Genomic DNA, 27,956 nt, shown 5'->3' on the forward strand with positions numbered 1-27,956 from the left:
CTGCCAGTTCCTGGCACTTCCACACGGAGGAAGCTGTAGTTTCCCATCTGGGAGCCAGCCCCGAAAGGTCACCGATGTAAATAAAAGGGGCCAAGGGTGCCGAGACCGGACTTGGTGGTGCTCGGGTTCTAGAAATAGCTTTTCCCTACCTAGTTTGAGACAGGTACTACATGCGTTCCTGTATTAAGTACCTTATTATGTGATCCTTGTGGTTAGGATTTTATAGAGAGACATGCTTTGAATAAACTATTTAGGTCATGTATAGTAAGTTGTAACATGTAAAAGCTTTTTTTTTTTTTAAAAAAAAAGTTTATTTTCCACGAGGAAGAGCAATAGGAAAAATTAAACTGTTTTCCACATAGTTTTCTTGAAACAGAGTCTACAAGGACATATTCAGCACCAAAACTAAAAACAAAAAAAGTACAAACAGCCATAGAATATAATCTATAAAGCAAACATTTAATATTGCACTTTGTTTCTCTAATGTTTGGATTTTACTTACTTTTTCCTAATTCAGATCAGAATTCTATATCAAATACTGGGCTACAGCTGTGAACCTCATGTTTTGTAATGCTGAGAATTGACCAATACTTGTGGAAGAGTAATGCCTCTGAACAACTACTAACGTAATTTAAACATAAAGTCTTTATTTGATAAAAGTTACAGAATTTTTCACTCTAATCACAAAGGCTGTGATGCCATGTCAATTACTACGATATTGGTCAATCCTGCTTCATATGCAGTTTTCCATTATACTGTGGTAAGTACTTTAATGCTATGTATATCAGCAATTGTTCCCTAGTCTGTTAAAGTAACAAAAAAGGAAAAGAAAGTAAAACCACCAAATGCCCTTTTATGCCAACGATCCCATCAGCTTTTAAAATTGTCTGGTTGGAGAGGGTAGAGGGAAGGGACATTCACAAAATTGGCCTAGTAACATAAGACATCACCCAATTTCCTTCTCGTCCAATATTCTTGCTCAAAGCCCAAGCCTTTTAACTGAATCACTTAAAACGCGACTCATTTATATTTTATCACCCTGTTGTCATTTTTGAAACATGAATTACTGTTCATGTTCTCATAAAGGCCACTTATGGAAAAGCCTACTTTGTCGCATTTATGAAGCCTTAAAAGCAAGGCAGATGTTTTTAAGAACGAGCACCACGCAGAAACACCAGCCTCCCCTCTCCCGCTCCCTTCTGAGCTCTTTTATTGCACAAGGAGATAGATACTTGATGGATTACATCTTGATTTGTTTAAGTCGTCAACACCAGAAGCGTGTCCCTTTGTCAATGGTCTGTGTTACATGGTTTCTGAAAAGGAAAGTTGACTTTTGTTGTAAATCTCTAGCATGTAAGTGCTGTTATTTGTGTTCGCACATCTAATAGCTCCATTGCACTCTTTTCTTCCTTAGGGCACACTCAAGGGCGAGTGCTCTTTCCATGGAATTTCTTGCATTCTGAATGAAAATATGGTAATATTCACTGTTCTGTTTGTTTTAAAGCTCTTGAGAGTACCACAGAAGATGCAATCATCAAAGCAATTCTAGCTAACTGAGTATGGCTGGTAACACTAATCTTGCCCAGTTTAATTATTACTTCTAGTCTTACTATGTTTACAGTATCATAAACCCTGAAGATAATACAAAGTGCACAAACTGAGCTCTTCGCATAGTCCAAGCTTTTCCTGCAGTCTGAAATATACTTTCTACTAGAGACTCATTACATATAGAATTTTTGGTGATTAGGTAACTATATATAAAAATAAATTTACTTTCCCTTCCCATCCCTACTACTTGAGATATCAATCTGTCTATGAAACCTAGACAGTGTATGACTATTTCCTTTTAAAATTCTTTTCAGGATGAGCTGGTGGCTGCTGGTGCTGCTTTCATTTGTGCCTTTTTTTTTCTTTTTTTAAAGCTTCACAACTTGAACATCTTTTTTTGTAATGCAGAAAGAGAAATGGGAATGCGGGTGGGTTTTGTAACTTTTGTGTATGTCCCTATTCCAGATCCCCCTCTCGAATAAAGAACAAAAACAAAACACAAACACAAAACGAAAGAGAAGTAACTCAACAGTGCAACGTAACAAAACAAATAGCATTCCAACAGTTTGGCAAGTGATGAGTTCACCTGAGATTAAGTGATTTTTAGGCAGTCTGTAACAAAATGCTGCTTTGTGGTAATAGTAGAAAGGCAACAAATTCTCAAAAGAAATCAGGAAGATATACAATCTTGATGAAGTCTATTAGTTTCTATCAGCTCTCCACCCCCCACCCTATCCCCACATCTGTTGCTTATCTACTACAGTAGGCTGCAAAACATACAGCAAGAAGAATTGGCTTGAAGGCATTTGATGTTTGTAAATAAATCCACAATAGGATCCAAGCTGAAGAGGTGATACATGATCAGCCTACTAGGACAATTCTGAGCATGTGCATATGCAGGTAAAGTCCAGGCTACATTAAATTAAAAAAAGAAAAGTCAGTGCATTTGTCAAAGTCTGTTGCTGTTGTTTTTTGCCAAAGCTTTCTTTTGCTCCTTATTGTGCGGACCACAAACAAGGGGGGGTAACAACAGTCCGGCATAAATGAGAAAAAGCTGTAGTGACACTGAACCGCACAACGTAAGCAATGAGCATGTGCAAATTTCCAAACCATTAAGAGGAAACCATCCCTCTCTTACAATGTGGTTTGAGTGTTTTGACACACATGACTGTAGGTTAGTAAGGCTGCTCCTAGTATGTGCCAGTATTTAAGGGGGGGGGTGGGGGGGAGGTGGGAAAGCTCAGGTCTTCAAGCATGTGGAGCAGTCCTACAGTGATACTGTAGGCTTCAGAGCATGATCACAGGTTGTTTTCACTTATTCACCATACAGGCAAGAGCAAAACCACTTCTTTGAAAGTGTGTCTCCACTATGATGCCTTGACCTTCAACACGGCAGGTATGATTCAAAACCCGAGTCAAGTCAGCTTTTTACGGATTCCTTCAACGAGAGGGGCAAGATGGTCTGTCATCTGTGGGCTGATCTGGGTTTGGATCAATCTAAACAAAAGAGGAAAAAAAACACAAAAAGAAAAAAAAAAACAAGGCATTTTTAGAGTCAATTGCTAGAAATAAACAATCCCAACAAAACCCCACCAAAACTGACAAGTTTAAGACAATCATAGTGATAAATGTCATTCCCAATCCAAAGGTTATTAAAATAACTGAAAAACCTCTAGTCAATTATACAAAACTTTGAATGAAAGATTAGTAACTTAGTGGAAAATTTTAAACTACAGGTTGATGGTAATTTAAGGCTAAGCACAAGAAACTAAAAAATCTTGAAAAAATCTGCTTTAGTAGCACAGGAATCTTCAGTTGTTTACTGGACAAAAAGACAACTCATCACTAGGAATGTGACTTAAAATATTTAATTGATTTCAGAAGATGTTTTGCTTCAAAAAACACAAACTTACTGTAAAAAGTCATGCCACTTAAGTTACAAGTAATTCGTCCTCATACACCCCATAAAATGTCTTAGAGGTTCATGTGTTCCACACCTTACTACTTCTTCCTTTCTACAAAAGGAAAGGGAATAACCTGCTAACTTCAGTCTCCAAAACTGGATAGTAAGAATTGTTAAAGTGTACAGTATGTAGTTGAGTCAACATTCTTATCAGTTGATTTTATATAACCATTTTTTTGAGGACAAAAAAGCCTTCTTTCTAAATCTTTAAGTACTTAAAATGAAAAGGACTTGAGTTGTATTCTAGGGTTAAACTATGGAAGAGTCCTCAGAGAAGTCTCCAGCACACAAAAACCATGCTCCTCTCTGCCCACTCAGTAGCAGATTACTGCTTCAGGAGGAGAAAAGAAAAAAAATCAGAGGGTGAATTCAGGCAACACATAGCTAGAGGACACTATTTAACTTCTGTGTGATAGCACTGCTTTTTCCTGAAAAATATGGAGATGGAAAGCTTTTGAAGTTATGTCATGGTTATTGAGTGGCTTTCACAGAATTAAAAATGCAGCCAGGGATGTTGAAGAAGTCAGAAAGACTACCTTTGTAACTTCTCTACGTGGAACCTCTGAAGGCACTACACACACAGAACCAAAAATGCACAGTAGTTTTAGAAAGAAGCAGAGCTGAAAAACATTACTATGCTGTGCATCTACAGACCCAAAATGTTGGTGCTAACCAATACAATATATTGTATATGTAATTAAGATTTTAATGAAGTTGCTAAGAGGGCAGACAACAGTTTGGAAATTTCTACAAAGCATCAGAATTGTGAAGAATCCTGAAAACTCTTGATGCAGTCCACCTGCACTTTGCCAAAATGAAGTCACCTTATCCCCTGTTCATCATTTTAATGATTTCTCCTGACTTTTAGGAAGGAGAAACAGTTTTCTACATTTATTCCACAAGACAGAATTCAGAAAAGCAGTGAATTAATCATCATATTCTGTCTGAGGTACCTACTTCTGAATAGAGCGGTGGAGGCAGAAAACGGAACTCCTGGATATATGCAAACAATGGTCCTGGAAGCGCTCTCTCAAAGTCATCACAAGCACCTATGGGTGCAAGGCTGGACTGTCTTTGTTCCTCCGTGACCACTTCTGCATAGCTAGGAGGTGCTGCAGGGAAAAAGGCACATGCAGTTCAAACAACAAGTTCTTATGCATGTCAAAATATGTAACATGATAAATATTAAACTCCTATCATTGTAAAATGTACCATCGGTAGGTAAATTACTTCAGTGACTTTTTAACAGTTATTAAACATGAAAAGGAGGGTAGGCTGTTTTGTTTTATTGTAAGGTTATGCTCAAATCCAAGAGCAGACTGACCACTGCTTATTGTGGCCTAATTATCCCCTTGAAATTTAAAGCATATCCAGAATGCTAAATTTCTGTACAGGTAGGAATGATGTAACATTGCATTCCTCTGGACTCCACAAACCTGAGTCTGGGACTTGTACATAAAAAAAAGGGATGTTTATTAGATATATGAAAACAAAGGGAAGGAGACACAGAGTTTCTCCTTTCACAAGAGATATTTCCCACTGAAATGAATGACATTAACTTTTCACAAAGCCTTGGCTACTAAGGCTGGTAAAGGACACGAGAAATTGCTATTTTGACAGGTTACAATGCCTTATAACCAAGGATGCAGTTGGGATACTGGAGGCAGAATTAATTCTGCACAGGTACAATGGCATCCTGTGTTTTCACTTGTGCCAGCTTCCAAGCAGCTGGCATTTCACTGCTTCTCCTTGAGAGAGTAAGGCAGGGAGGGAACTCTGTTCTTCTACAGAGAACAAGCAGGTGGCAAGGAAACACCCACAAGGGATTTCCTGTGGGCTTTATTATGAAGGGGCTTTATTATGAAGGATATAATTTGGATCTGTTTGCATGACAGCAATGAATAAAGCAGACAAAAATCAAAACAAGACTAGCAAATTGACTGGGATTTGTATTGTCAAGTTACCTTCTGGTCTTTCAGGCAATGTCAGACCAAGCCAATTCATGTTCATGCTACACTGGCTGCTCACACTTGATGTTCTGCTACCAAATGGGTGTAGAGGAATGGTACCAATGACCAGCGGCAAGTTAAGGAATAAATCCATGGCGCCTGGAATATCAACATATACCTAAAGAACAACAACAACAAAGACATGCATAAGCACTTTGTAATGATTAGACTAAGTTTCCACAGCATTTTCCATGAGGAGCTTAAGTTTCTCATTGTCTGTTTTAGGGCCAATGCCCCTGTGGAGCAAAAAAGCTCCCCAAGTCAAAAGCAGCTCAGGATTCTTAACATGAGCCCTTACATGGAACTGTTGCCTACTCCTAACACGTTTGCTCAGCCAGCACTCCATAACTGTTTTAAGAACATGCATGATTTAAACTGAATTTATTTACAGAACTCCTGTCAGGTCACTAATAATAGGGTATCTATTTCTTTTGTAACTAGTTGGCATAGAACACTTTGTTAGCAATTTGCAAGAAATGATGGAAACTACTCATGCTCAAGTGAAACACACCATCCAACGTACATACCATCAGTGAATACTCCACACGGATTATACTACAGTCGAGGATCGAAGGGGAAACAGGTGGAATTTTCAACTGTTTGCCATTCCAGGTTTCTGTTTTGCCAGATGACAAGGATTCCCCACGCAGGCTGGCAACAAGCTGTTTGACTTCCTTCATTTTCCCTTTGGCATAAAATGCCTGTGTTTGGTAAATGGCTGCCTTTGGCACCACCACACGGGAAGAGCAGTTCTCAATCTCAGCAAAGATCTGAATTGATTCACCTGAAACAAAACAGAATTTCACATTCTCTTTACATTTACAAGGCAGCTTAGAGCAAATTCCCACATTCTGTTATAATGCACTAGATGCTGCTAGCAATGCTCTACCCTCACAAACATCCACTGATGCCAACAGAATAGGACCACCACAAGCAAATCTAGAAGAAAAATGTACAGGTCTCAGAAGCAGATGTCCTTCAACAATGTGGAGACACAGCTAGCATTAGTTAACAAAATTAGTCACAGTTAAGAAAATATCAAGACAATTGCTGAATGCAGACTGAGGTGTAAGAACAGTTCAAATATTTCATTTATATAAAAGCAGCAAGCACAAACTGTTGTTTTAAAAGGGAAGGAAAAACATTTCCTATAATTACTTCTGTTACGTACCTGGGGTGTAGCCCTTCCTTTCAATTTTGGCACTTAAGGATATGGGGCCTGAGGTACAAAACCAACAACAGAGAGTCTTTTCTTTTGTGCCTGCTTGGGGTGACTGCAAGAAAAGAACAACATTGCTCATTTTCATTAAGAGTTCCATGAATCTCTTTATCTGTTTTGATCAGCACAAAAAGTTATCTTCATAATATACTTATTGTTTTGATATACATAGCTAGTTTTATTTGGAGGAAGAAAAACCTCAAGGTATTTAAACAGCACTGTGCAGATAAGGTTTATTCTAATCCCACTACTCATTAACACTGCTTTTTCTGCTACGTTTCCATACTACAGTCAGACTTAAAACAGTTTTTACACATAAATACTGTATAACTTAAGAAAAGGCTTTACAGCCTACATTATCCCAACATATAGTTAGCAGAGCTTTTCATTTATCAGTAAACTAGAACATCTCACAAGTACGTTGCATTTCAGAAACAATAACTAAGCTAAAGTACTGTAACCTTGACTCCCTCTATTTCCTCTGCTCTGGAATGACCCCATTTCATCTACATTAAACAGACTTCGTTATTTTTTATTTCAGGACTTAGGACTTGATCGAAAGACCACTGAAGTCAAATGGGAGTCCTTTGATTTTAATGGAATTTGCACAAGGCCAATGTCCCTTTGCAAGTCTGATTTTTCACCCATACACACAAGAAACCTATTTCAATGGACTTTGAGGTTTTTTTCCCCCCTCCATGGATTAGAATTTGAGGAAGAGGAGGAGAAAAAAAAGAAAATGAATTTTAGGCTGAATTGAAATCAGAACCTCATTGAAAGCAGATGTGATACTGAAAATATTTTAATGAAATGACATTTCAGAAATTATTATACAGATTTGTGATAATTTCCTCCCATTGGTAGAAAACCATCTATATGGAAATTATCAATTACGCAGGCCAGTACATTTTTTACTTTGCATTTTTAAGTTAGCAGTCTCTCACTATAGTATTCTTTTACATTTCACTGTTCCTTCCACAGATTATTCAAAATCAAAGAGGAACAGCTCTCAGAATTTTCATTCTCAATGACGTTTTACAATTTAGTATTACCAATTTAAATTGACAAAGCCTTTTTACATATGTTAGAAGTAAAGAAACTCCAAGTACAGGAAAACATAGCTTTCAAAATACCCGTAGTTACAGAGCTGCTGAACTGATGTAGTACTTAAAAGATCAGCTGTAACTACACTAGCAAATAAATATTAGGTAAAATTAGATGTGGATATTGTTTCAGTTATTATACTTCATTGTTTTTATGCCAGAAACAAAGAATGAGTAATTCTGTCAATTCTTACCAGTAATGAAGGAGTGTTGATATCTATATGTTCAAAGACTGTAAATTCCTTCTTTAATTTTACTGGTAGAAACCAAGGCCTATGCAATTCGGCTTTCACCCAATAGCGCACACTGCCATGTCTGCCTTCGAATGAGGTAGCAAGTGGTCTGTGCAGGACACAAAGGTCAAAATTGAGTAATGTCTTTCTGTCCAATAATGATACAATTGATCAGATCAGGGATTAGTATGTAGAATGGCATTTTTAATGCATTATAGTATTTAATGCAGCGTAACTTATTTGCAAAGTTTCTATCCCTCAGCAAAATTCAAGATTAAAGATCAGAGGAAAAAAATTATCTGCAATTCATCCTACTACAGTTTTGCAGATACTTTAAAAATCAATTAAAGAATTGTACTAGAAAAAGCCAGGAGGGTACACAGTTCCTTTAAACTTAAAGAGGCCACTTTCAATTCTGGAGTAAAGCATGCCCTTTTAAGGCCAAATTATGACTACCAACTTAAAATTAGCATCAACCAATTATTGTTTTGGATACCATATTTTGTAAATCATTGTCTATTGTCCACTTGGCTGGTATCTCAGTGTCAGGTTAATTTTAGCTGTAACTCAGCACTTTTGTAGTTTGTTTCACCTTAAGCAGAGTAAATATTTTGAGTTCTGAAGAGAGAGGCTATTCTGAGTACCTTCTAATCTTCCTCTACCCTGACAAGACCAGCTTAAAACTTTTACATTGTATATGACTGTACATTTATAAGCATAGATATACATAAAAACATCAAGCCTATTCTGCTCTGAACTTTTGACAGATGAAAGAAGTCCTTTTTGGGAGCTGGAGGCAAAACGATGTGGAAAGGATCTCCAAACCTTTCAGCATCACCTTTTTTTCCTGTAACATCATAAAATGAAAGACAGAAGATCTTTATATTCCATTTATCTCCAATTAACAGTAGTTTTCTGTAACTTATTTTTACGCAAATCATTTTCTATTATACAATGTTTTGAATACATTGTAAAATATAAATTAAATTCTTTGCAAACCTCCTGTATCTTCCATGGGGAATACTACTAGCCTTACACATCTGAGATGTTTACTTTATTTCCCTAATAATCCAAATGAAAGGATTTTCTAATCAGTCTTTAATATTTCATCCTGTCCCATACTCTTTAGGGCAAAAATCAGTATGGCCAGTGTGCATCGCCTTTCTTTCCACTGTTGCTCTTTAGTTTAAGTAAATTTTGGAAGTATTCTGTGGGCACAAAATAACAAATAAGCAGTGTTAAACTTCAGTCTTTTAATACCAGCCTTTGTTTTTTCAGTATTATTAACAGCTGGTTTCACAGTTATTCCTTCAGGTCACTTAGACAAAGAACCTGTGCTTTGGCCAATGCTTGTGATATCTTGGTGGCTATCTGCTTCACTTCAAGCTAGGCATTTCACATTTGTGTATAATGTTTTGGCTTTTTTTTTTTGTATTTAAATGCCCCTTCCAACTCCAGCAAAGATCAATGTCTTCTTTTTATAGTTGAGATTTTCAGAACGCTACATTGTCTTTAAAAATCTCCATGTATACATCTCTTTTCCGCTGTTCCTGTAAGATCTACTGTAAAGTCCAGTGCTATTCACTTTCAAACTGACCCGCAGAAGTGTTGATCATCTGCAGATTCTCCTAAAACCAGCACCTCTAATAAACAGATGGTTTATTAGCTTTAATATTAGGTACTGAGCTATTTCACGTAACACTGCCAAATTTTTTCAACCTTAATGACTTCACTGCTTGCCTGTTACAGCAAAAGGCTCCTTTTTCCATCCATGTCGAGACTCCCTCTGTTCCAGTGCACTTAATTTTATTGCAACTTGTATTTTTAGCTCCTTTCCATATTGGTAACTCCTCTATGTATAAATCTCCCATTCACAATGTCTACATTACACATTTCAGACTCAGGGGGGTGTGGAAACAATCTTTATCTTAACACTTCTGCTCTCACTCCTGCTTCACCTTTGCTGAGACAAATGGGATAAGGTATCGGAGTTTTTCTTGCTTCATCCACCCATCCTTCTGCTTATTTCCATCCAGGCTTTCTGCATAAAGGCCAGCCCGGGTGCAGACAACCTATTTAAACTAGAACAACCTCCTCTTTTGTTCAAAGGTAGTTAAACTTGCCACATCTGTTCCAGACTAAGCCCAAACAATTCAGCTGTGATCTTATCTCTAGTTCTACTAGCCTACATGGCTCCAGTAAACTGTTGGCTGGATTAGAAGGTATCTCAGCCACTCTGCAGTACTCCAGCAATGGTTCAAATTCCTCTTCCTCCTCTTGGGAAGGGGTAAAATACTGGAAGACCTAGTAAATCAGTAAGACTTGGTCAAAAGGAAGTGAGCAACTGGGCAGCAATGAGCTCCCAGTTTGTGGAAATAAAAAGAAAAGGAAGCGTGTGTCAGTTTAAAAGCAACCTCTTCAGTTTAATGAGATTATGTCCTCCACTGCATGTCAGAGCACAATTCCTACTACCATTGAAAAGGTTTCCCCTCCACCCACAGCAGGAGTTTTGCTCAGGCGGGTGGGCAGCAGGGCACGAGGACTGCACGCAGGCACTTACGTCTGTGGAAGCTCAAAGCTGAATGCATATTCGTGCCTTCCCGAGTGGATGGTGTGAAGGCCTTCTTCTGAATTGTCATCATCTAGGAGGGAAAAAACCCAATATGCTATTCCACCTGTACACATTTTGTACATTACATGGGCTTCTCTTTCAGAATAAAAGGATTTACACACTCATTACAGCACTTGAGAATGTGGTGCAAGGGTGTCTGGTCCATTCACATTAACTACTGGTTGCATGGACAAATCCTACCTACAGAAGAGTAGGCAAGATTGCCAGATTCACCTTACAGAGAAGCAGACGTTAACTTGCTTTCATTTATGATCTTGCCTCTGAACACTGACACAGTTGTAACTGCTGCCATTTCAAGGCCTGCCTGCAAGACCTGTAATGGAAATCATGCTTTCCACTGTGATTCTTAGTTAAAATGAAATAGAGATGGCTCTTTAACAGCATTAAGCAATTTGCATGAAGTCTGCTGTGTAAGATTAAATTTAGTAATTCAACTTCCTTTTATCTCCTGCCCAGCAAGAGCGTCCACAAATTAATCACAAAAAAAAGGGGGTGAGGGGAAAAAAAAGGTTGTACAAGCACCACCTGGAAAGTACCAGAGGCACAGAAAATGGCAAGCTGCCCAATCAATGCTGTCTAGAGCTAAACTTTTCGGTTTTTGATAGGTTAACTTGATCTTGCTTGGACAGCGAGATACAGGTATTTGCTGGTTCCACCCAGAAAGCCAGCCTTCATTTATGGTCATGATTTCTTGTACGCCTTTAAGCACTGCAACAAATCTGCAGTTTATTCTGACATAATTACCGTAAGAGCAGAAAAATGCTGACTCCATCAAAATAGAAAGTTGAGAGAAAAATAACTGAGCACCTCGCACATAAAAAGGGCTGGAATAATAGAATGGGATATAGAGAGACAATGCGAAAAGCAACCGCTTATACTTAATGGTCTGAAGCATTAATGGAGGTAGGCAGGCACACAGGAGGGTTTTAAGTTCCCATTGTCCTGCAGAAATGCCGATGCTCCCTTTCCTGTCGTACGTCGCAAAGGCCGACAAAAATCTTTAAAAAAAAAAAAGGCGAAACAAACCAAAGAAAAAAAAAAAGGAAAAAAGCCTCCACCAGCAAGCTGTCGACCAAATGCACCTTCAGCACACAGCGTCACGAAATACATGCCAGGGAGACGCGCCGAAATGGCGAGACAATGTATATTAGCGTGAGGGTGGCTTGCCTTTTATTTTTTTTTTTTGAGGGAGAGAGAGAAGGGGAGCGTGGCTTTTGGCGTTGGCTCCCTGTCCCCGCACGGCCACCTCCTCCTCACAGACAAGTTCTCCCCCCCCCCCCCTTTTCTGCCAGCTCAGCAGTCCCGCCGAGCCGGGCGGCCGCGGCGGAGCTGTGGTAAACAAGTGCTGAGCTGTCAATCAGGGGCCAGGCTGGAGCAGGAGCCGACCGGCCTAAACCGGCGCGAGCGGATCCCCAAGCCAGCCGCTCATATACATACGGTATACGTTACACCCGCCGCAATTCGCTCAGCAGCTCCGCTCCCCGCCGGCTGAGGGGAGGGAGGGAGGGAAGGAAGGCGGGGCGCCGACCGCCTTTTGCCGAGACCCCTCCGGGGACGTTACCGGTGTGCGTGTGTGTGGGGCGGGGGGCGATGGGGACGTGACTGGCGGCAGGGCGTCCCGCCCTCACAGAGGGGCTTCCCCCCCCCCCCCGCAGCTCCTCAGGGGAGCGCTCCCTCCCCGCCCCCGCGGGAGGAGGGGGGGGGGGGGGTTGCGCTGCCGGCGCAGGCCGGCTGTGCGGGCAGGGGAACCTGCTCCCCTCACCGCCCCGCGGCCAACGGCTCCTCCAATCAGCGGCTGGTATCGCCTTAGCAACAGGGCCAACAAACGCCGACCGGCCAATCAGGGGGAGGGCGGGGGGCCGGGTTTAGGATCGCCAGGTCCGGGGAGCGGCGCCCGGGGGGCAGTTATTGAAAGGCGGGCGCCGGTAGCGGCTGACGGGACGCGGCCTTTCCTCGACACCCCCCACCCCACCGGAGGCTCTGCACCCCTTCTGTCACCCGCGACCCGGAGGTGCGTGGAGTTTCGCTCGGGCGAGTGATTTCTGAGGCGGCGGCGGCGTGAGGAGGGGTTTGGGGCACTTCAGTCACCCCCTCAGCGAGCTGTGGAGGTGTCAATTAAAACACCAAAAAAAAAAGCCCCCCCCCCAGCTCTGCTGCAGCGTTCCTGTCAGAAACGCTCGGGAATGGGCTCGCTGCTGCCGGCAGAGCTCTTGAGAAATTAACGTTTTAGGTTCGCCCCCCCCCAAAAGGAAGGGGAAATATCCCATCCCCGCAGTAAACAGGCGTTATTTTAAAAAAATAATAATAAAAACCCCAAACCCAACCAGGAAAAGCAAGCGGCACCCAAATTACATAACCGGTTTTTAACATTATTTTCTTGTGCTAGGGAATTAAGTCATCGCCACCACCTGACGCGTGCGGCCAATCTGCGCGGAGCAGGCGGCGCACCCCCCCCCCCACCCCCCCCGGACCGGTCCCAAACAGGATTGAACCGCTTCGAACAAAGGCTGCGAACTTCGGGGGAAAAAAAAAATACCCCCAAACCCCACAAAAAAACCACACACACCCCTACACACACACACCCCGAGCCTCGCTGCTCTCCTTCTGCTTGCTACTGGGGGGGTACACCCCATAGAGTGGGGACCCCCTGCAGCCCACGGCACTAATTGGGGGGTGGGGGGGAACAGGAGGTCCTCGCCTCCCCCAGTTTTGGGGAGGGATGCTTCCATACCGCAAACTACCCCCTTCCAGCCCTCCCCCCCTCCCCATTGCTAGCCATCAGGGCTTTTTGGACACATCTTTAAATTGGGGTGTTCCCCCCCCCCCGACCCTTCCCGAGGGGTGGGGCGAGGGAAATGAAAGAGATTTATCCGGGAGAAGGTTAGGAAAAAAAATAAAATTACACGTGGGGTGGCGATAGCCATGTCAAAATAAGCCACGGGGAATCTATTAGCGGCCAATAAGCAGCCATCCTTAAAAATCCCATCACATTCTCTGCCCGGAAAGCAGAACCCCCCATGTGTCAAAAAGTCTGGTTTTATGCCTTCATTGTGTTTCAGGATTTGCCTGGATGCTGCCAGTGAAGTCGTTTACTGCTTATCTGGCTTTGATTTTATACCAATGCTCCCCACGGAGGGGCAAATCCTGCTAATGCTACTAGTGAAAAAAACCCACCCCAAAACGGTAATGTCATTTAAAAAAACGAAAAAGTATTAATAAATGCCTGTGCTGAAGGGCAGGGAGATCAACACAGCCCTGCTTGCAGGCACGGTGCGGATCCATCTCCCGCAGCTTTAACAGGAAGGTAACGAATTGCATCCGTTAAAAAAGAACCAGGGATGCAAAGATGCATCCTTTTCCCCACAAAGAATAAAAAAAAAAGCCACCCCAAATTGCACTATGAAGGCAGACCCTTACCTCTCTCGTGGCCGACCAGGACGTCCTTATGGGTGAAATACTCTACTTCTTCAGTGTAGTTCTGTGTATAGGCAGTGTTGGATCCAGCATTTCTCGATTCCGTCCAACGCACTTTTGCATGTCCCCTGGCGTGGATTTTAAGCGATTTCACCCTAATTTCCCCAGTGACTTCTAAACTGACCCTTCCTGAGACTGTGTCCCCGCTGGAATAGACGGGGACATTGCTGTCGTTCAGACAGTCAAAGCTTATCGTCAGACTCTTCACTTTCCCCAGCACCATGATTTTATAGCAAAGAGTAGAAAAATAGACTCTAAGAAAAAAAAAAAAAAAGGAAGAGTCCCCCACCTCAAAAAAAAAAAAAATCCCCAAACCCCTTAGGGCAAAGAGCAACGCTGGCAGCACGTACCTTAAAACGCGCTCATGGGGACGGCAGGGAGCCCCGGCCCCAGCCCAACCGGCGCGGGGTGGGGGGCGGGCGGGCGGGGGGGCCCGGCCGCTGCTGCCGGTTCTCTCCCCACAAAGGCGCTACCGGAGCCGCCGCCGGTCCCGCCTTATAAGCCCGCTGACAAACAAGACCCAACGCGCATGCGCCGCCCCGCCTCCGCCCCGCCCACCGGTCGTTGTAGGCGGGGCCTGTCCGCGCCCCCGCTGCAGCGGGTCGGGCCATCTACCCCCCTCCGACTTTTTGGACACGACTTTTTGAACGCGACTTTTTGGACACGACTTTTTGGGTATCGTGCAAGGGCGGGGGGGCGGTGCCTCTCCCCCCCCATCCCGTTTGAGTGGTTACTTTTCCGCCTTTTTTTTTTCTTTAATCCCCGTTTCTTGGGTAAACGCTCTCGTGCTCTTTTTTTTTTTTCTTTTTTTTTTTTTTTTTTCCTGCGTTGGTAATTCTTGCAGTTTCCCCCAGGTTTTGGTGTGATGGTGGTGGGTATCTCCTCCCCAAGCCGCTCTGCTTTGGGGGCGGGGAGCGGTGGCACAGAGGCGCAGCGCTGGAAGTTCGGAGCGACAGTTAAAAAGTTTTCAAAGCTTATGCCTGTATTCCCTGGTTTTCTCAAGTAAAAAAAAAAAAAAAAAAAGTCATTCATTTTTCCCTTGACGTGACACCTGGTGGAGGTTCTCATGCTTTTTTATCACGAAGATGTTCGGTTGTGTCCTGCGGGTGTGTTAGGGGACTTTTTATGTTTTTGCACCATCTTGTGGCAAGGCTTCATCCTTCCTTCGGTCATAGACTCATTTAGGGTGGAACAGAACTTTGAGATCACAGAGTCCAACTGTAAAAAGATAACTCTCCAGAGAAGCAGAGGGGTCATAACTCCTCTCCTGCTAATGCTTTTCCTGTTGCAGTCGTGTCTTTAGATGCAGTTGGTCTCGTGCATATGTTTATTTGCACGTTCTTCCTCTTTTCTACAATTTAGAAGGTAACCGTGTCCTCCACGAGTCATAGAAACCACAACTCAGTGGCCCGCGGTTGCTGTAGGACGTGCAAAAGCTGGCAGCCAGACGGGATGCAGCTTCCATCCACGGAGCCTGGGCCACAGCTCCTGTCCTTCCAGTTCTGGCTCAGCTGTCACCATCCACCTCTCTCAGGGCGAATCTGCAGAGATGATGAAGAGCACAAATGAAGCTGCCTTTTCTGGGAAGTTGCAGACCCAAATCTAGCTAGCCCAGTGGATATTCATGTGTTGTTTTTTTTTTTTTGTATTTATGTACATAAGGAAGGGGACCTTCCTACATAATTGGGGTACGGTGTGTGCTCATTTATTTTCTGATAACATGTGATATGTTTTGTGTATTGATTGCATTTGGCCATTCCAGGCTTGTCGAAGAAGGACAAAACAATTTGCTCAGCTGCTGTAAAACCTCCCCTGTATATATATCATCTGCAGACCTTGTAGCCCTAACTTGCCTCCCTGCTCACTGGGATTCCTGTCTTTCGCCGATCCATTTCTAGACACACAACTTAAAAATACCACAGCTGCTGTTGGGATGTGGGATGTGCGCCAAGCGTTTCATACGAGTACGCTGTTAGGAAGATCACACCCTTTGTGAACTTGTGGGTCATCTTCTTGGACTTTAGGTTTTGCCAATTTGCAGACACTTAAAAGTCCTGACCATGCGTCATCCTGAGCAGCAGACAGCTCTTTCCTATTCTTGGATGTCTGTCTGGAGAAAAATGCAGTGGATGGTAGCCCTGCTTCTTAAGGCTTACTGGACATGTTGACAATGCCACCAATAAATCTGATTTTTATTGCAACAGTGAGACAGCTGCAATTTGGAGCAACTTTTGAGGGCTGCAGGCATGGTTGAGCCTTTCTTGGATGTTCTTCCAAACACATAGAACTGAGTCCACTGAAATTTGTGTGACATGTGGATACCCGTGTTATGCAAAATCCCACGATCTTTGAAGCTCTCTAATTTCCATACATTGCTATGCTGTTGTTCTGAGTTAATTACAAAATACCCTGAGTGATCGGATGTGCTGATTTACATGAAAGTTGACCCAGTTTTCAAGGCTAATTCTAAATTCCTGTTAAAGCTTGGTGAAAAAAGAAAAAATCAATTTCATATTCACTCTGCGCTATGCACATATATACGCACCCAAAGCACCTGAGCTGAGATCTGCTCTTGTTTGTAATAATGACCCACCTTTTCCTAGTGCTCCAGTCAGGAAACTTTCCTCTGTTTTTTTTTTTTTTTTATTTGTCCCTGTTATCTCTTCCCTAAAACATGAATCTCCTTCCTGCAGCTCTTCACTCCTGTGTCCTTTGGGGAAGGAGAATGGTTTGGGACCAGCGTTTCTCATGTTGCATCCTGTTGGTTATCGTGGGCACAGCTGTAAACTCCCGAATCACAAGATTTTGTTATGAATCTGGCAGTATTTGGTATGTTAACTTAAAGTCTCTGATTCAGGTGAGGTAAGAAGCTAACCTCTAGCAGACTCTTTTAGACATGATGAGTTCAGAAAAGAGCTTTGAGTTCACCAGAACAGCCCAGAAATCAGCACGGAAATGAAACAATCTCTTGTCTTGGTGTCTTGTACAAAGTACATGTATGTATACAAAAATCTCTCTTTAAGTCTGCCATTTGCCCACTTGTGCTTGCTCTCCTGCCCGTCTCTCACCCACTTGCCCATCTCTTTCTGCTGCCCCTGTCTCTGACTGGGAGTGATTCAGCCCGGGTGGGTGCCCACTGCTCAGCCCTTTTCCCCACAGCCCTTTTCCCCACTGCCGACCACCTTCTCCCACCCGGGTTGTCCTGACTTAAATCTGAGCCTGTTCCCCACCAGAAGTTCCACCCACTACCTCTTTGCTGCTCTTATTTCTGATCCCACGCCAGCTTGTTTCCAGCCACCTTCTAGATCACTGCACCATATATATGGTTATATGGAGTTTAAACCTGGGGCCCTGAAGAGGCTCACAATTTGGTTAAGTGTGTGTTATGAATAGTAAACTTTAGGTGGGCAGTTCTGCAGAAGGATGTTGTATGTGCACGTATTCATGCATTTCCCACATTCTGCCAAAAGTCACACATACATTCAGTCTCTGCAGCTTTTTTTTTTTTTAATATTTCTGACGGTATGCTGTTTATTGTCGTCCTCATAATTTATGTGTTTCGTGCCATCTTGTGGCAAATGGGGTGAACTGCCTGCGCTGCCTTTTACCAGCCTTTTTGCTTGTGCATTTCTGCAAACCGTTGGTGAAACCTTTGTGTCAAAATCAATTAAAAAAAAAATAATTCTGCTTCTATTTAAATGGAGAACATGCTATGAAGTGTAACTAAAAGAGGTATTGAGAGGTATTGTTTTCAGTTGTCTAGTTAACTGAATATTAGTTAATTTTCAGGAGGTTCTTTTTTTTTTCAAATAAACTGTCCTTTAGTTAAGTATTAAAAGTTTTATAGATCCTGAATCAGGATTTAAAAAATTGAATGCAAAGATGGTCAAGTCTTATGATTTAGATCAACAATAGGCAGTGAAGACCTAGTTCGTACACACTTAGAGTGGTTATTATTTGTCAGGAGCCTCCAATAATCTTTCTCAGGCCTTGTACATGATAGACTCTGCATAGAAGTCAGCATAAAGTTTGAAAAAAATCAAGTCCAAATCTTTTTTTTTTTTTTTTTTAGCTGACGAAAACCATGAAGGTGATGCTCTGTCTTTTATTGGAGTCAGTATCTTCAAGGAGGATGGCAATATTCCAGCCTCTATAAAGAGATAAAGATTAGACCTCATTTAACAAACCATTTCCTGAAACTGGGTATGACTTGTTTTTTCTTTTTTTTGTTGTTGTTGTTTTGGGGTTTTATTTTTGGTGGAAAGAGTGGAAAGAGGAGAGGAAATTTTGTTGGAAAATTATGGAAAGAAAGAAAAAAATATCCTGACCTGCTGGGTAATACAGATTGCATTGCCTGAGAATCTTCCCTGGAAACTGTTGTAAATTAGTGCTGGTTCATCTGAACTTAGCTATTCCAGTATCGATGACTGCATGGTGTCAGCATGCTCTGCTCTGCTTCTGAGAGGTCCACACGGTTCAGATCTTAGCTGGAGTGTTTAGGCAACACAGACATAATCCTTTATGTCGCAGACTGCTGTGCAGGCTGAGATCTAGTAGAAGGATGTGGATGTAGGAATGGGCAGAATTTAGGTCACCAAGCCCCAAATCAATATTCTAAAAATTCTTGATGAGCTTTCACCCAGCCTTGGAGGATTTTTTGTTGTTTTGGAGTTTGTTGGGTGCCTAGATTTGCACTTTTCTACAAGCCCAGAGCTGTCCCAGCCTTGATGTGACCAAACAGTACATTCATGCTGAAGACCACCCAAAATCCAAAGGTTAGGAATTATTCTGCTTTGGTCCCTTTACTGACTTTATCTAATTTGGCTTCTCACTGTGCACTTGATAAACCTGCAAAGATGGGTGTGGTGCACAATGATCTTGAGAACAGTCATTACTTTTTCTAAAAGCAAAGCCAGAAAAGCTTGCAATGCTCTTCTGACTCATTAATCAATAAACTAGCATTAATAGGAAGCTCCAGGTTCTTCTCCCATCTCCTCATAGAGAATCCTGATATGTTATCTGGTTTGGGGTGGCGACCGTGTTTGCCCCTCCTTTTGAAGCTGTTTCACTGTGCAGCAGAGAATGGTCTAGAGAGAGTGTCAAAGCAGACATTACCCGTTGTCTGGTGGCTGAGGTGTTCATATCAAAGGGAGAATCTTGGAAAGAAAAAGCATGCTCCAGGACGGTTTCTGTATTTCATGCAGTGAATGAATGGAAAATGTGAAATGTACTTAGAAAGTCCTCCTAACGGACTCATTTCTGGTAATCCTTTGCTATATCTGATCCTCAATCCATCCATAAAAATAAGAGGAATAAAATTTTCCCTCCTCATATCGGTTATGAGGCTACATTTGTGAAATATTGTCACATTAAGGTGTGGAACGGTGGTGAGATGCATCATGTTACAATAACATGGATCTATGCACTGCAACTCTGAGAAGCTGCTTCCAAAAGTCCTAGATGCAGAGGGATGTCTACAGACCTTCCTTTTGGTACCATCTGCACTGGAATTGCTGTTCAGCTGTCAGTGCTGTGGTAGAGAGAAAAGAAAGTTTTACTGAGTAGGCATATTTTGGGTTTGGTTTATAATGGAGAATGCTATCCTCACTGATGTAAAGAAACTTGGAGTTTGTGAAACTGATTCCTGAGTTTGAAGGAGTTAGGAGCTAGGAGCAGCTTTGCCCGGTCATACCAGTATCCTTGCAGAATAGTAGTTAGTGAGAAAGCATGTGCACAACAAAGAGCTGCATTTCTGACCATTCTTTTTTCAGAAGGTACATACTGTAAGTAATGAAAGTATTCAAACTGGAACTTTTTGTTTGCAGTTTTTAGTTAGGGTTTTGTTTTTTCTTTTACTTCTAAATATTTGCTAAGTAATGATTTAGAGTAACTTGAGTTCTGAGGTGTACTTACTATTAAAAATAGAATTTGAGTTATGTATTAATCATGTTAAACTGAATATTTGCAAGTTTTGGTTTGAGAAAATAATTGTTAGTGCTGTTAAACTGAGAAAACAAACAGTTAAACATGTATTTAAACTAATCTTTCCTGGCAAACATGACCAAAGGGCAAGCTTACAGTTGCAGTCAGTAATATATAAGCATGTGCTTGAAATACCTACTTCAGACGTGACGATGGACAGTCAAACAGGGGCCAGAGCTAGAATACTGAACATAGTTTAGAAGGGACGTGGCCATGTCCTGCACTGGGTTTGATTGTCCCTGTTGTCCCTCCCTGCTCCCCCTAAGGCGTTTCCCCCTTTCTTGCCTTGCAGCTACTTCATCTGTAGGCGCCTGCCAACTCCTCCATCTCCTGCCAGAAGGGCTGGCACTGTGATAAGCTGGGGACTGTGTCTAAGCTAATCTGGGTCTATTCAGAGCCACCCACTATTTCAGCAGGGCACTCCTTCTTCTGAAAGCATGCTGCAAAGATACCTGAGCTGCCACTGTGGAGACCGGGTGCTGGTTCAGCAGAGCTTGGACTCTAGGCTTTGCCTCACGCCTATTTTATCCTTACACAGGCTCCCTATTAGGTTGAAACTGTCTCTTTGTGGTCCGTGCCATAGCTGCAGAGCCTCCATCCTTGGCTCAGGCTCACAGTTACATATAAAAAACATGTAAAGACGTATTCCTTGAAAAATGCAAGATAGCCACTGTTCCTCAGTGTTTTATTTTAATGAACATTTCCTAGAAGGTCTTTGGCAAGGATATGAGAAAAGGCAAGATTATGAAATCTAAATGACCTTGGAGTGATTAAGCTACAACATAAAGAAGGCCACAAACCATATTGGGTGCCCAGGAAGCAAAACATGTTACGCAGCTTTTTCTGGTAAGGTTTGCTGCCAGAGAAACCAGGCCTAGGCTTCACGCTTGGGTCATGGTGGTACTAAGGACCGTGCTACACCATTATTTTCTTAATACTGCTTTTGCATCCTCTCTTTCCATGTTCATCTCTTCTTGCTAGCAGTTTACAGAGAAATCTTGTAATAGGTGTGGCTATACGAAGTCCCTGGGTTTTTTTGTTTGTGTTTTTGTCACAGGATCTTTCCCAACATCCAGGAAAAGCAGAAGAAATATTTTTAAAATATTTGGACTGGAGCTTTATAAGAAAACTGAGAATGTTTTTATTCCCCTTTCTTTTGGTTCATCAAAGAACACCCATCAGCTTTCTGTTTCAAAATGGAAAGTTATATACTGTGATTTTATTTCCAGAAATAAGCTGTTATGCTTTTTGGTAAGCAAGGATTCTAGGAGAGGTAATATCTTTTATTAGACTAATTTATAGTCTGGAAAAAGAACAGACCAGCTTTCAGCACACCAGCTCTTCCTTAGCTTAGTTTCAGACCTTTAGTAAGGCAGTATTTTTAGAAAGGAAGTGACCCCGAGGCGAGCTGAGTTCTGTTTTAGACCATCTATTTTACTTCAACTTTCTGAGCTAAACTAATAAGCACATACAATGTGCCTTTAGTAGTGAGATAAACATTTCACCAACAAGAGTGATGGTTGTCACTGTTGGGGAAGCCATGCTTCTCTCTGTATTTCTGGCCCCTTAAGTGATGTATGTGGAAGCAATGCCTCTCTCCTTCTTGGTGGTGTGTGCTGTTAAAAAGTGAAGGCATGGACACTGTGCACGCCTTGTTGGCTCAGCGGCTCTGTGGGGAGGATTTCCAAGCCGTGCAGAAATATACAGGGTGCTCAGTACAGCAAGTCAGCCTTCATGCCCGAGCCAAAACCGAAATGGCAGGGGGGTGATGGCTGTGGGGCTGACAGCCGTACGTGGCTGGTGCTGGAACCTCAGGGTGTGAAGCTGCTTGGACAGAAAAGGACAGTGCAAGAACGTAGCGATGCAGGATGGTCTACTGAGCATGGGCGTTTTAAGGATTTTTGGTAACTTTTAATGTTAGTGGGTAAAGTGGTCACAGCGAAGTACTTACGAGCTGGAGAAGAGTAAAGAAGGAATTATGGGAGAGGGAAAAAACTTCAGATGGGTTAAAAAAAAGAGATGCCTTTTCTGGCACGTCAGGTTGCCTGAAAAGATGAGTTGCACACACGTTGTGCCACACAAATGTCTCACAGTCAGCTCCTTTGTGCATTTTGTGTTCCACAGGGTGGGCCAAGTTTGAATGAGAGAAAGGATTTAGGCTCCATAAATGGAGCTTAGGCAGAACTGTGACCATGGGAAAGTCCTTGCCCAATTCCTGCCTGTCCTTTGAGACACTCTGCTTCAGGGGCACCTCAAAGGTTTATTAGAAAGTTTTGCATGGGTCATTTTTGCCAGAGTTGAGCAGCTTGGTCTTCCTCTTATTCCAGCTGGTCAGGATCCAGAAACTGGGCATTTGTTGGCCACCAGCCCTCAGGGACGCAATTGGAAAACAGATCATAATTATGCTGTGATAGCATTCTGGTTGTGCGAAAACTATGTCCTTGGGCACACGCATGTCGAATTTGTTTGGGACAGTTTGCAAGGAAAGGCTACTCCTTGTCCATGCTCCACTCGTAGCAGCCATCTAGCAGATGGCAGTGCTTTGTCGTGTTGGGTTTCCCACTGGAGGCAGCACCTGGCACGGGGCTGTATACTCGCGGGGTTCGGGCTTCACTAGGGAATGATGGGCAGTACGGTCCCCAAAAGTGACTCTTGTGTAGCGTATCTGAAAGTTTGTATGTCTGTAGGCTGTTCTAGTTGACAGTATTACTGCTGAGCTCCTCTCGGGTACTCTGGTTTTAAGAAACAGGGGACTGGCCTTTAGAGTTCTTTTGGGTTTTTCATAGTTCTGTGGGTTTGGGTTGTTTTTTTTTTTTTGTGTGTGTGTGTTTTTTCTTATAAAGGCCATATAAAAGCAGGAGGTGGTCTAGGCAGATAGGTGAAATTATACCAAATGTAATTTGTGCAGGGAAATCTGTACTATTCCATTTGTGTGGTACTATGTGTGTGCAACTCATCTTTTCATGCAACCTGACGTGCCAGAAAATGTATCCTTTTTTTTTTTAACCCATCTGAAATTTTCCTGTCTCCAGGGTGTGGATCCCAAGCAAGCAGATTCGTTTCCCTGCCACCCCAACCCAGCATCTATGCAGCAGCGAGAGAATACTGATCTGCGCCCTCAGGACATATTTGTGGGCTGCCACAGATAGCTGTGGATTCAGTGTAATGTTGCTTATAAGTCTCATTGTCAGATGCTTAATTCTCCATACATACTGTGTTTGGACCTAGCAGAACTGCCTGGATTCAATTCCAGAGCAAGGCATTTAAGTGAAACATGTAGTTAGAATTTCTCTCTGGTTTTCCAGGAACCACCGGTTTTGGCAATGGCATTCTGTTTTACTGGACTGTGAGTTTCTTGCTCACTTGTAGTGACTCATACTTTTTCACAATCACATTGGGTAACATATGAGGGTGAGTGATAACTTGGGGACATTTTTTTAACCTGATGAATGCTTTCGTTAAATGAACAGCTTTTTTATGAAGACCCAAGGTGATCTAAGCAGCACTGATCTAGATGAACTCATACAATGAAGCCAGTAGCATTAGTGTTTTCTCCTTCACTGCCGTTTTTGTCTGTGATGATGACATGGTTACTAAGTAGTGGAAGAAACACTTCAGGCTTTCCTCTTACTCCAACAGATTAAACCTTTCTTCCAGATGTAGTCCTGCACATTTCACTGAAATCACCAACACAGTAGAATACAGAACATGGAAATTACAAAGAAGGGAAATACTAGGTAACAAAATTTGTAATGGCATTCATATGTTCAGATCAGTGATGCAGCTTAAGACTGTTTTTTTCCCTGAAGTTTCTGTAAAATTGGGTAATCTCGTTTGACCAGTAAGTTGTTAATACATAGGGGTTTAAGTGTCCTCCATGAGTTAACCTTGCACCCTGTGAAGATTGCAAAAGAAGAGTCTTTTTCAGCAGGTTGGCAAAATTGTATTGAAAAAACAAATTTAGCTGAACAGGTTTGATGCTCTACTGAGACTGTCGTTATTTCATTGGTCTGCTGGGGATGCTTAAAATCACCTTCACACTGAAGACAGAAACTACCATACCTCCCATTTTGAACTCCTTAAGAGGACCTTCATGTGTAGCATAGTGTTACGCTAAATTTTGGACATCTGGGTGGCTAAATCTGAGTTGCAGGTTTGCTATCTACTGCCTTTTCAGCCAACATGGGTAAGCATTAAAAATAGCTACTGAAGAAGGAAAATAGATGCTAAGTTTTAATGACCTATGGTCCTTGCTGAGTACTTGACCAAGAAAAATTCTCCGTGCTCTGGCGAAGGGACACACAGATATATTTCTTGGATTGATTGTGACTGGTGCACAGAAGGAGTCCCAAAAGATGTAATGCTTCACTGATAGAGGTGTTGATTTATCCTTCAACAACAGCTTAGAAATTTTTGCAACTTCTCCACTTAAATAAATCAGCCAAGGAAGGAGCTTGCTACTGTATAACATATGGAGTTGTCAGTAGTTTTTATCTCTGAAACTGCTATTAATATCTTTAGGGAAAAGAGTCACACAAAGAAGGCAGCAGAGCAGTAACATTAAGTACGGCCTGATTAAGGGGACATTAAGGGCCTTATTAAGTGCTGCAGTGCAGGGAGGGGTAACGCTGAGCAGCTAAATTATGGAAAACATGACGAATGTTGCTGTCACATATTTTCATTCATTAAGGCCAAACAACTCTCAGACCTCCAAGCCTAAGCTCCCCTCCAGGGTTTGTCAGCAAGCCTCGTGTGGCTTCAGTAAAGTGGTTTAACAAACTAATTGTTGCAGCAACCACAGCAGTGATCCTCAGGATGGGTTGCAAAGGGAGAAAGTCCTATTTTTCTGCTGAGGAAATAGAGGAGTGCAAAAAATCCCAAATCACCCAACAGGTTCATGTCTCCTACTGTTTGAGATGACAAGATACTTCAGCATTTTTTTTACCTTGTTCTTCTTTTTCCTTTTTTTTTTTTTTTTAATTGGATAAGGAGCAAAACCCCCTCACCATTCTGCTGTTACATGAGGAGATGAAGAATTAGCTGAGCAGAAGATCCAAGTGGCCCAAATTAATGAAACATTAGAAAAGTGAACAAGCTTGATTAATGTAATATGCAGTTTGGTAGTTCAGCACAATGCCTTTCCCAGCAGACAGTGTAATAGTTACGAAACTAACCTTGAGTGATGAAGAGGTTTAAGAAATATTCTTTGGAAAAGTTGCTGAAGAACAAGAAGTCCCAGTGCAAGGTCTTTGGCTGGTACACGCTGGCAAAGTTCATATATGTCATATATCAGTTGCAGAGCTATTCAATGTGACTGTTTTGTTTTTATGCATGACTGTGTGTAGTTCTGTCTGAAAATAAAGCCTGGCTAGCAATTTTTGCTTAACTGAGTGAGTCTGAGAAAGCTCTGGAGTTTTTCTCATCTAGCAGCATAGGTTTTTTTACATAAATTGATTTTTTTTTCTTTTTAAACTGAAGTAAATATCTTACGTACATGACAATATACTCAACAAGAATACATTCTTGCATATGTACCTGAGTAAAACCATTAAAAAACCAAAATGAGATGTGTTTGATGGTATCACACGTAATGGGAAAAAAACAGGCAATTGTCTTTAAGGAGAAAAAAAAAAAAAGCTCATATGTCACCTGACAATACATTTCAGAATAGTGAAGTTCTTGTTAATAAGGGAGAGCATTGTAGAGTATTGTAGATCTCAATGTCAGCACTTGCACTGAATGTGTATTGAAAATTAAAAAATAGTGGGAAAAGAAGGATATAAAGTGGCATTGATCTCAGTCACGGTGATTAGTATTTTTAGTCTAACTAAATTTGTGCAAATACTAAGAGGATAAATAAGGAAGAATTAAAACAACGAGGATATGGTGGTAGCTGGGAGTATTGTGAAAAGTTTTTACTGCAATTCAGGGGAACTATGCTGAATACTTAGTAATTCTGGGCCATGTTTTTCTATGGTGGGCAATTAATCTACTGTTTCACTGAACTCACTCTTATTGGTGTAATATGTAAACACTGCCAGTTTTCATTTCAGGTGTTCATCAGTTGTGAATAGCACTTGAACTACGTGAGTGGATATTTTTGCTGCGTGTCCACTAGCTGTAAGAAAGGAAGGCAACAAAAGTGATTTTGAACATCGCAGAAAGCTGGAACTTTGCTTATTAGCTGGGTTTTATTGCCATCTGGTGGCTGTTTATGTATATTTCAGAAAGTGCTGTTGCAAATTGTTCACATTTTGTGTGCTGGCGTTCAAATAATTTCAAACAGAAAGCATAAAATCAGCAGCTGTATAAACAATGTTGAGCATATTTAGGAAATACAGTGATATTATATATCATAATCTATATAATATGTAATACCCTATACTAATGCAGCCTAAAAGTCCTGTTGACCTCAGTAGTACTCAAAATGCAAAGTGCTGTGCAGCGTCGGGTATTTGCAATTTTCTAGAACTGTAACATGAGGGCCAAAATAAAATTTCAGTGATCATAAAATGAAAGAAGATACTTGAGGTTTTGAGATACTCTTTGAATTATTTCTTTTTTATATGAGGATATATATGGTACAGTATTCCTGAAACTCAGCTTGCTTTTCTACTTCAGCATGTTCAGTTGCTATCCTGCCAGCTACACTCAAGTGCTAATAATAGATGCTATTCGTTAATCTCATTGATATATTTGTGTGCTTTACTTTGTCATTTAGTTTCATACATGGTTATACTTTTATCAGAAATGTAAGTTTCAGTGTAAATAAAGGGCTTACATTGAGATTTCAGTTTCATTTTGCATAGGCAGAAAGAAGTGCTACTCTTGTGTAATGTTTGTGATTCTGTTATGGCTTTTTAAAAGGAGTCATTAATAGCTTCTCTGTAGTCCACCTTATTTATTCCATGTGTTGGTAATAGAAAAATCCTTCAGGAAAATGATTAGATCAGCATCATGATCAGGTTTTATGCAAGTGTACTTTAGACAGGGAGAGGAAAAGATGTTCATTTCAGTGCAAACCCAGAAAAAAGCTTCATCCATGTCTGTGGACACAAACTTTTGGATGCAGATTTAACATGACCGCTGATCTAACAGCAAGGTAAGCATCTTAACAGGAAGATAAGGAGGAAGAGCCTTTTCAAGGTGACAAATCTAAATGTAGGTTTAAAGTATAATTTGTGTGGATTTTAGTCCCCTGTGCATGCCCCATGGCATATGTCTGTGTTTGGATAGCATAAACTAAATAGAAACTTCAGCATAAAGTTTGCCTGGTGTTTAGAGTTGGTGAAAACAAAGGCTTTCCTTTCCATCAGCTGGCAGCTGCTGCAGCCACCTACAGTAAAGCACAGCAGCATGAGAGCCTTTGACCGGAGATGCAGCACTGGTGCTACCATCGACAGTGCATGTTGAGTGTGGGAGGTGGGCACATGCTACCCAAAATGAATCGAAGCAAGTGAAGAAAGCCTCGACTATCCCCAAAGGTCATTTCCTCTTCGGTTATATTGATGATGCCATGACCATCCTTGTTATGCTCTTGCTTTGGCTCATGAAACTATTTTTATGGGGCTGTTCTATCCCAGTGCTGCCACTGAGTTTATTGTCTGCCAGGTTTTCCTTCATGCAAACTCTTGCCTTTATTTCTGCTGCTGTCTGCACTGTTTGGTACTTCCAGCCTCATTTGCTACAGTCTTTTTTGTTTTGTTCTCTAGACTGTCACCCATATTTCTTCAGTCTATACTGGAAAAAAATAATCTGCAATGTCTGATACCGTTATTAAATCAAATTCTTTA

At 41.7% G+C, this 27,956-nt stretch overlaps 1 protein-coding gene and 1 long non-coding RNA gene across 2 annotated transcripts; one reads left to right on the top strand and one right to left on the bottom strand.

Moving 5' to 3' along the window:
* Positions 1-440: 440 nt before the first annotated feature.
* On the bottom strand, positions 441-14,655 carry ARRDC3 (arrestin domain containing 3). The gene is made up of 8 exons (XM_075021208.1): positions 14,125-14,655; positions 10,636-10,717; positions 8,037-8,184; positions 6,692-6,794; positions 6,048-6,304; positions 5,476-5,638; positions 4,469-4,623; positions 441-3,045 (listed from the first exon to the last, which is right to left on the bottom strand). The coding sequence occupies exons 1-8, from the start codon at positions 14,402-14,404 to the stop codon at positions 2,989-2,991; spliced, it is 1,245 nt and encodes a 414-aa protein (XP_074877309.1). The 5' UTR covers positions 14,405-14,655; the 3' UTR covers positions 441-2,988.
* Positions 12,592-27,932, top strand: LOC142027301 (uncharacterized). Its single transcript, XR_012649077.1, has 4 exons — positions 12,592-12,718; positions 16,875-17,010; positions 18,254-18,384; positions 26,217-27,932. It is a non-coding gene; the product is annotated as an uncharacterized LOC142027301 (long non-coding RNA).
* The last annotated feature ends 24 nt before the right edge of the window (positions 27,933-27,956 follow it).

Source organism: Buteo buteo, chromosome Z (genome assembly GCF_964188355.1).
Source record: "Buteo buteo chromosome Z, bButBut1.hap1.1, whole genome shotgun sequence".
NCBI classification, from domain to species: domain Eukaryota; kingdom Metazoa; phylum Chordata; class Aves; order Accipitriformes; family Accipitridae; genus Buteo; species Buteo buteo.

What these genes read in the sequence shown, in the direction of transcription:
- ARRDC3 (XM_075021208.1), bottom strand. Translation starts at nt 14,404, where the DNA reads ATGGTGCTGGGGAAAGTGAAGAGTCTGACGATAAGCTTTGACTGTCTG. An exon ending in CCTGGTCGGCCACGAGAGAG is followed by an intron (nt 10,718 to 14,124) that starts GTAAGGGTCTGC and finishes TTTCCCTCCTAG; the next exon opens with ATGATGACAATTCAGAAGAA. An exon ending in ATTGCCTGAAAGACCAGAAG is followed by an intron (nt 4,624 to 5,475) that starts GTAACTTGACAA and finishes TTTTCCCTGCAG; the next exon opens with CACCTCCTAGCTATGCAGAA.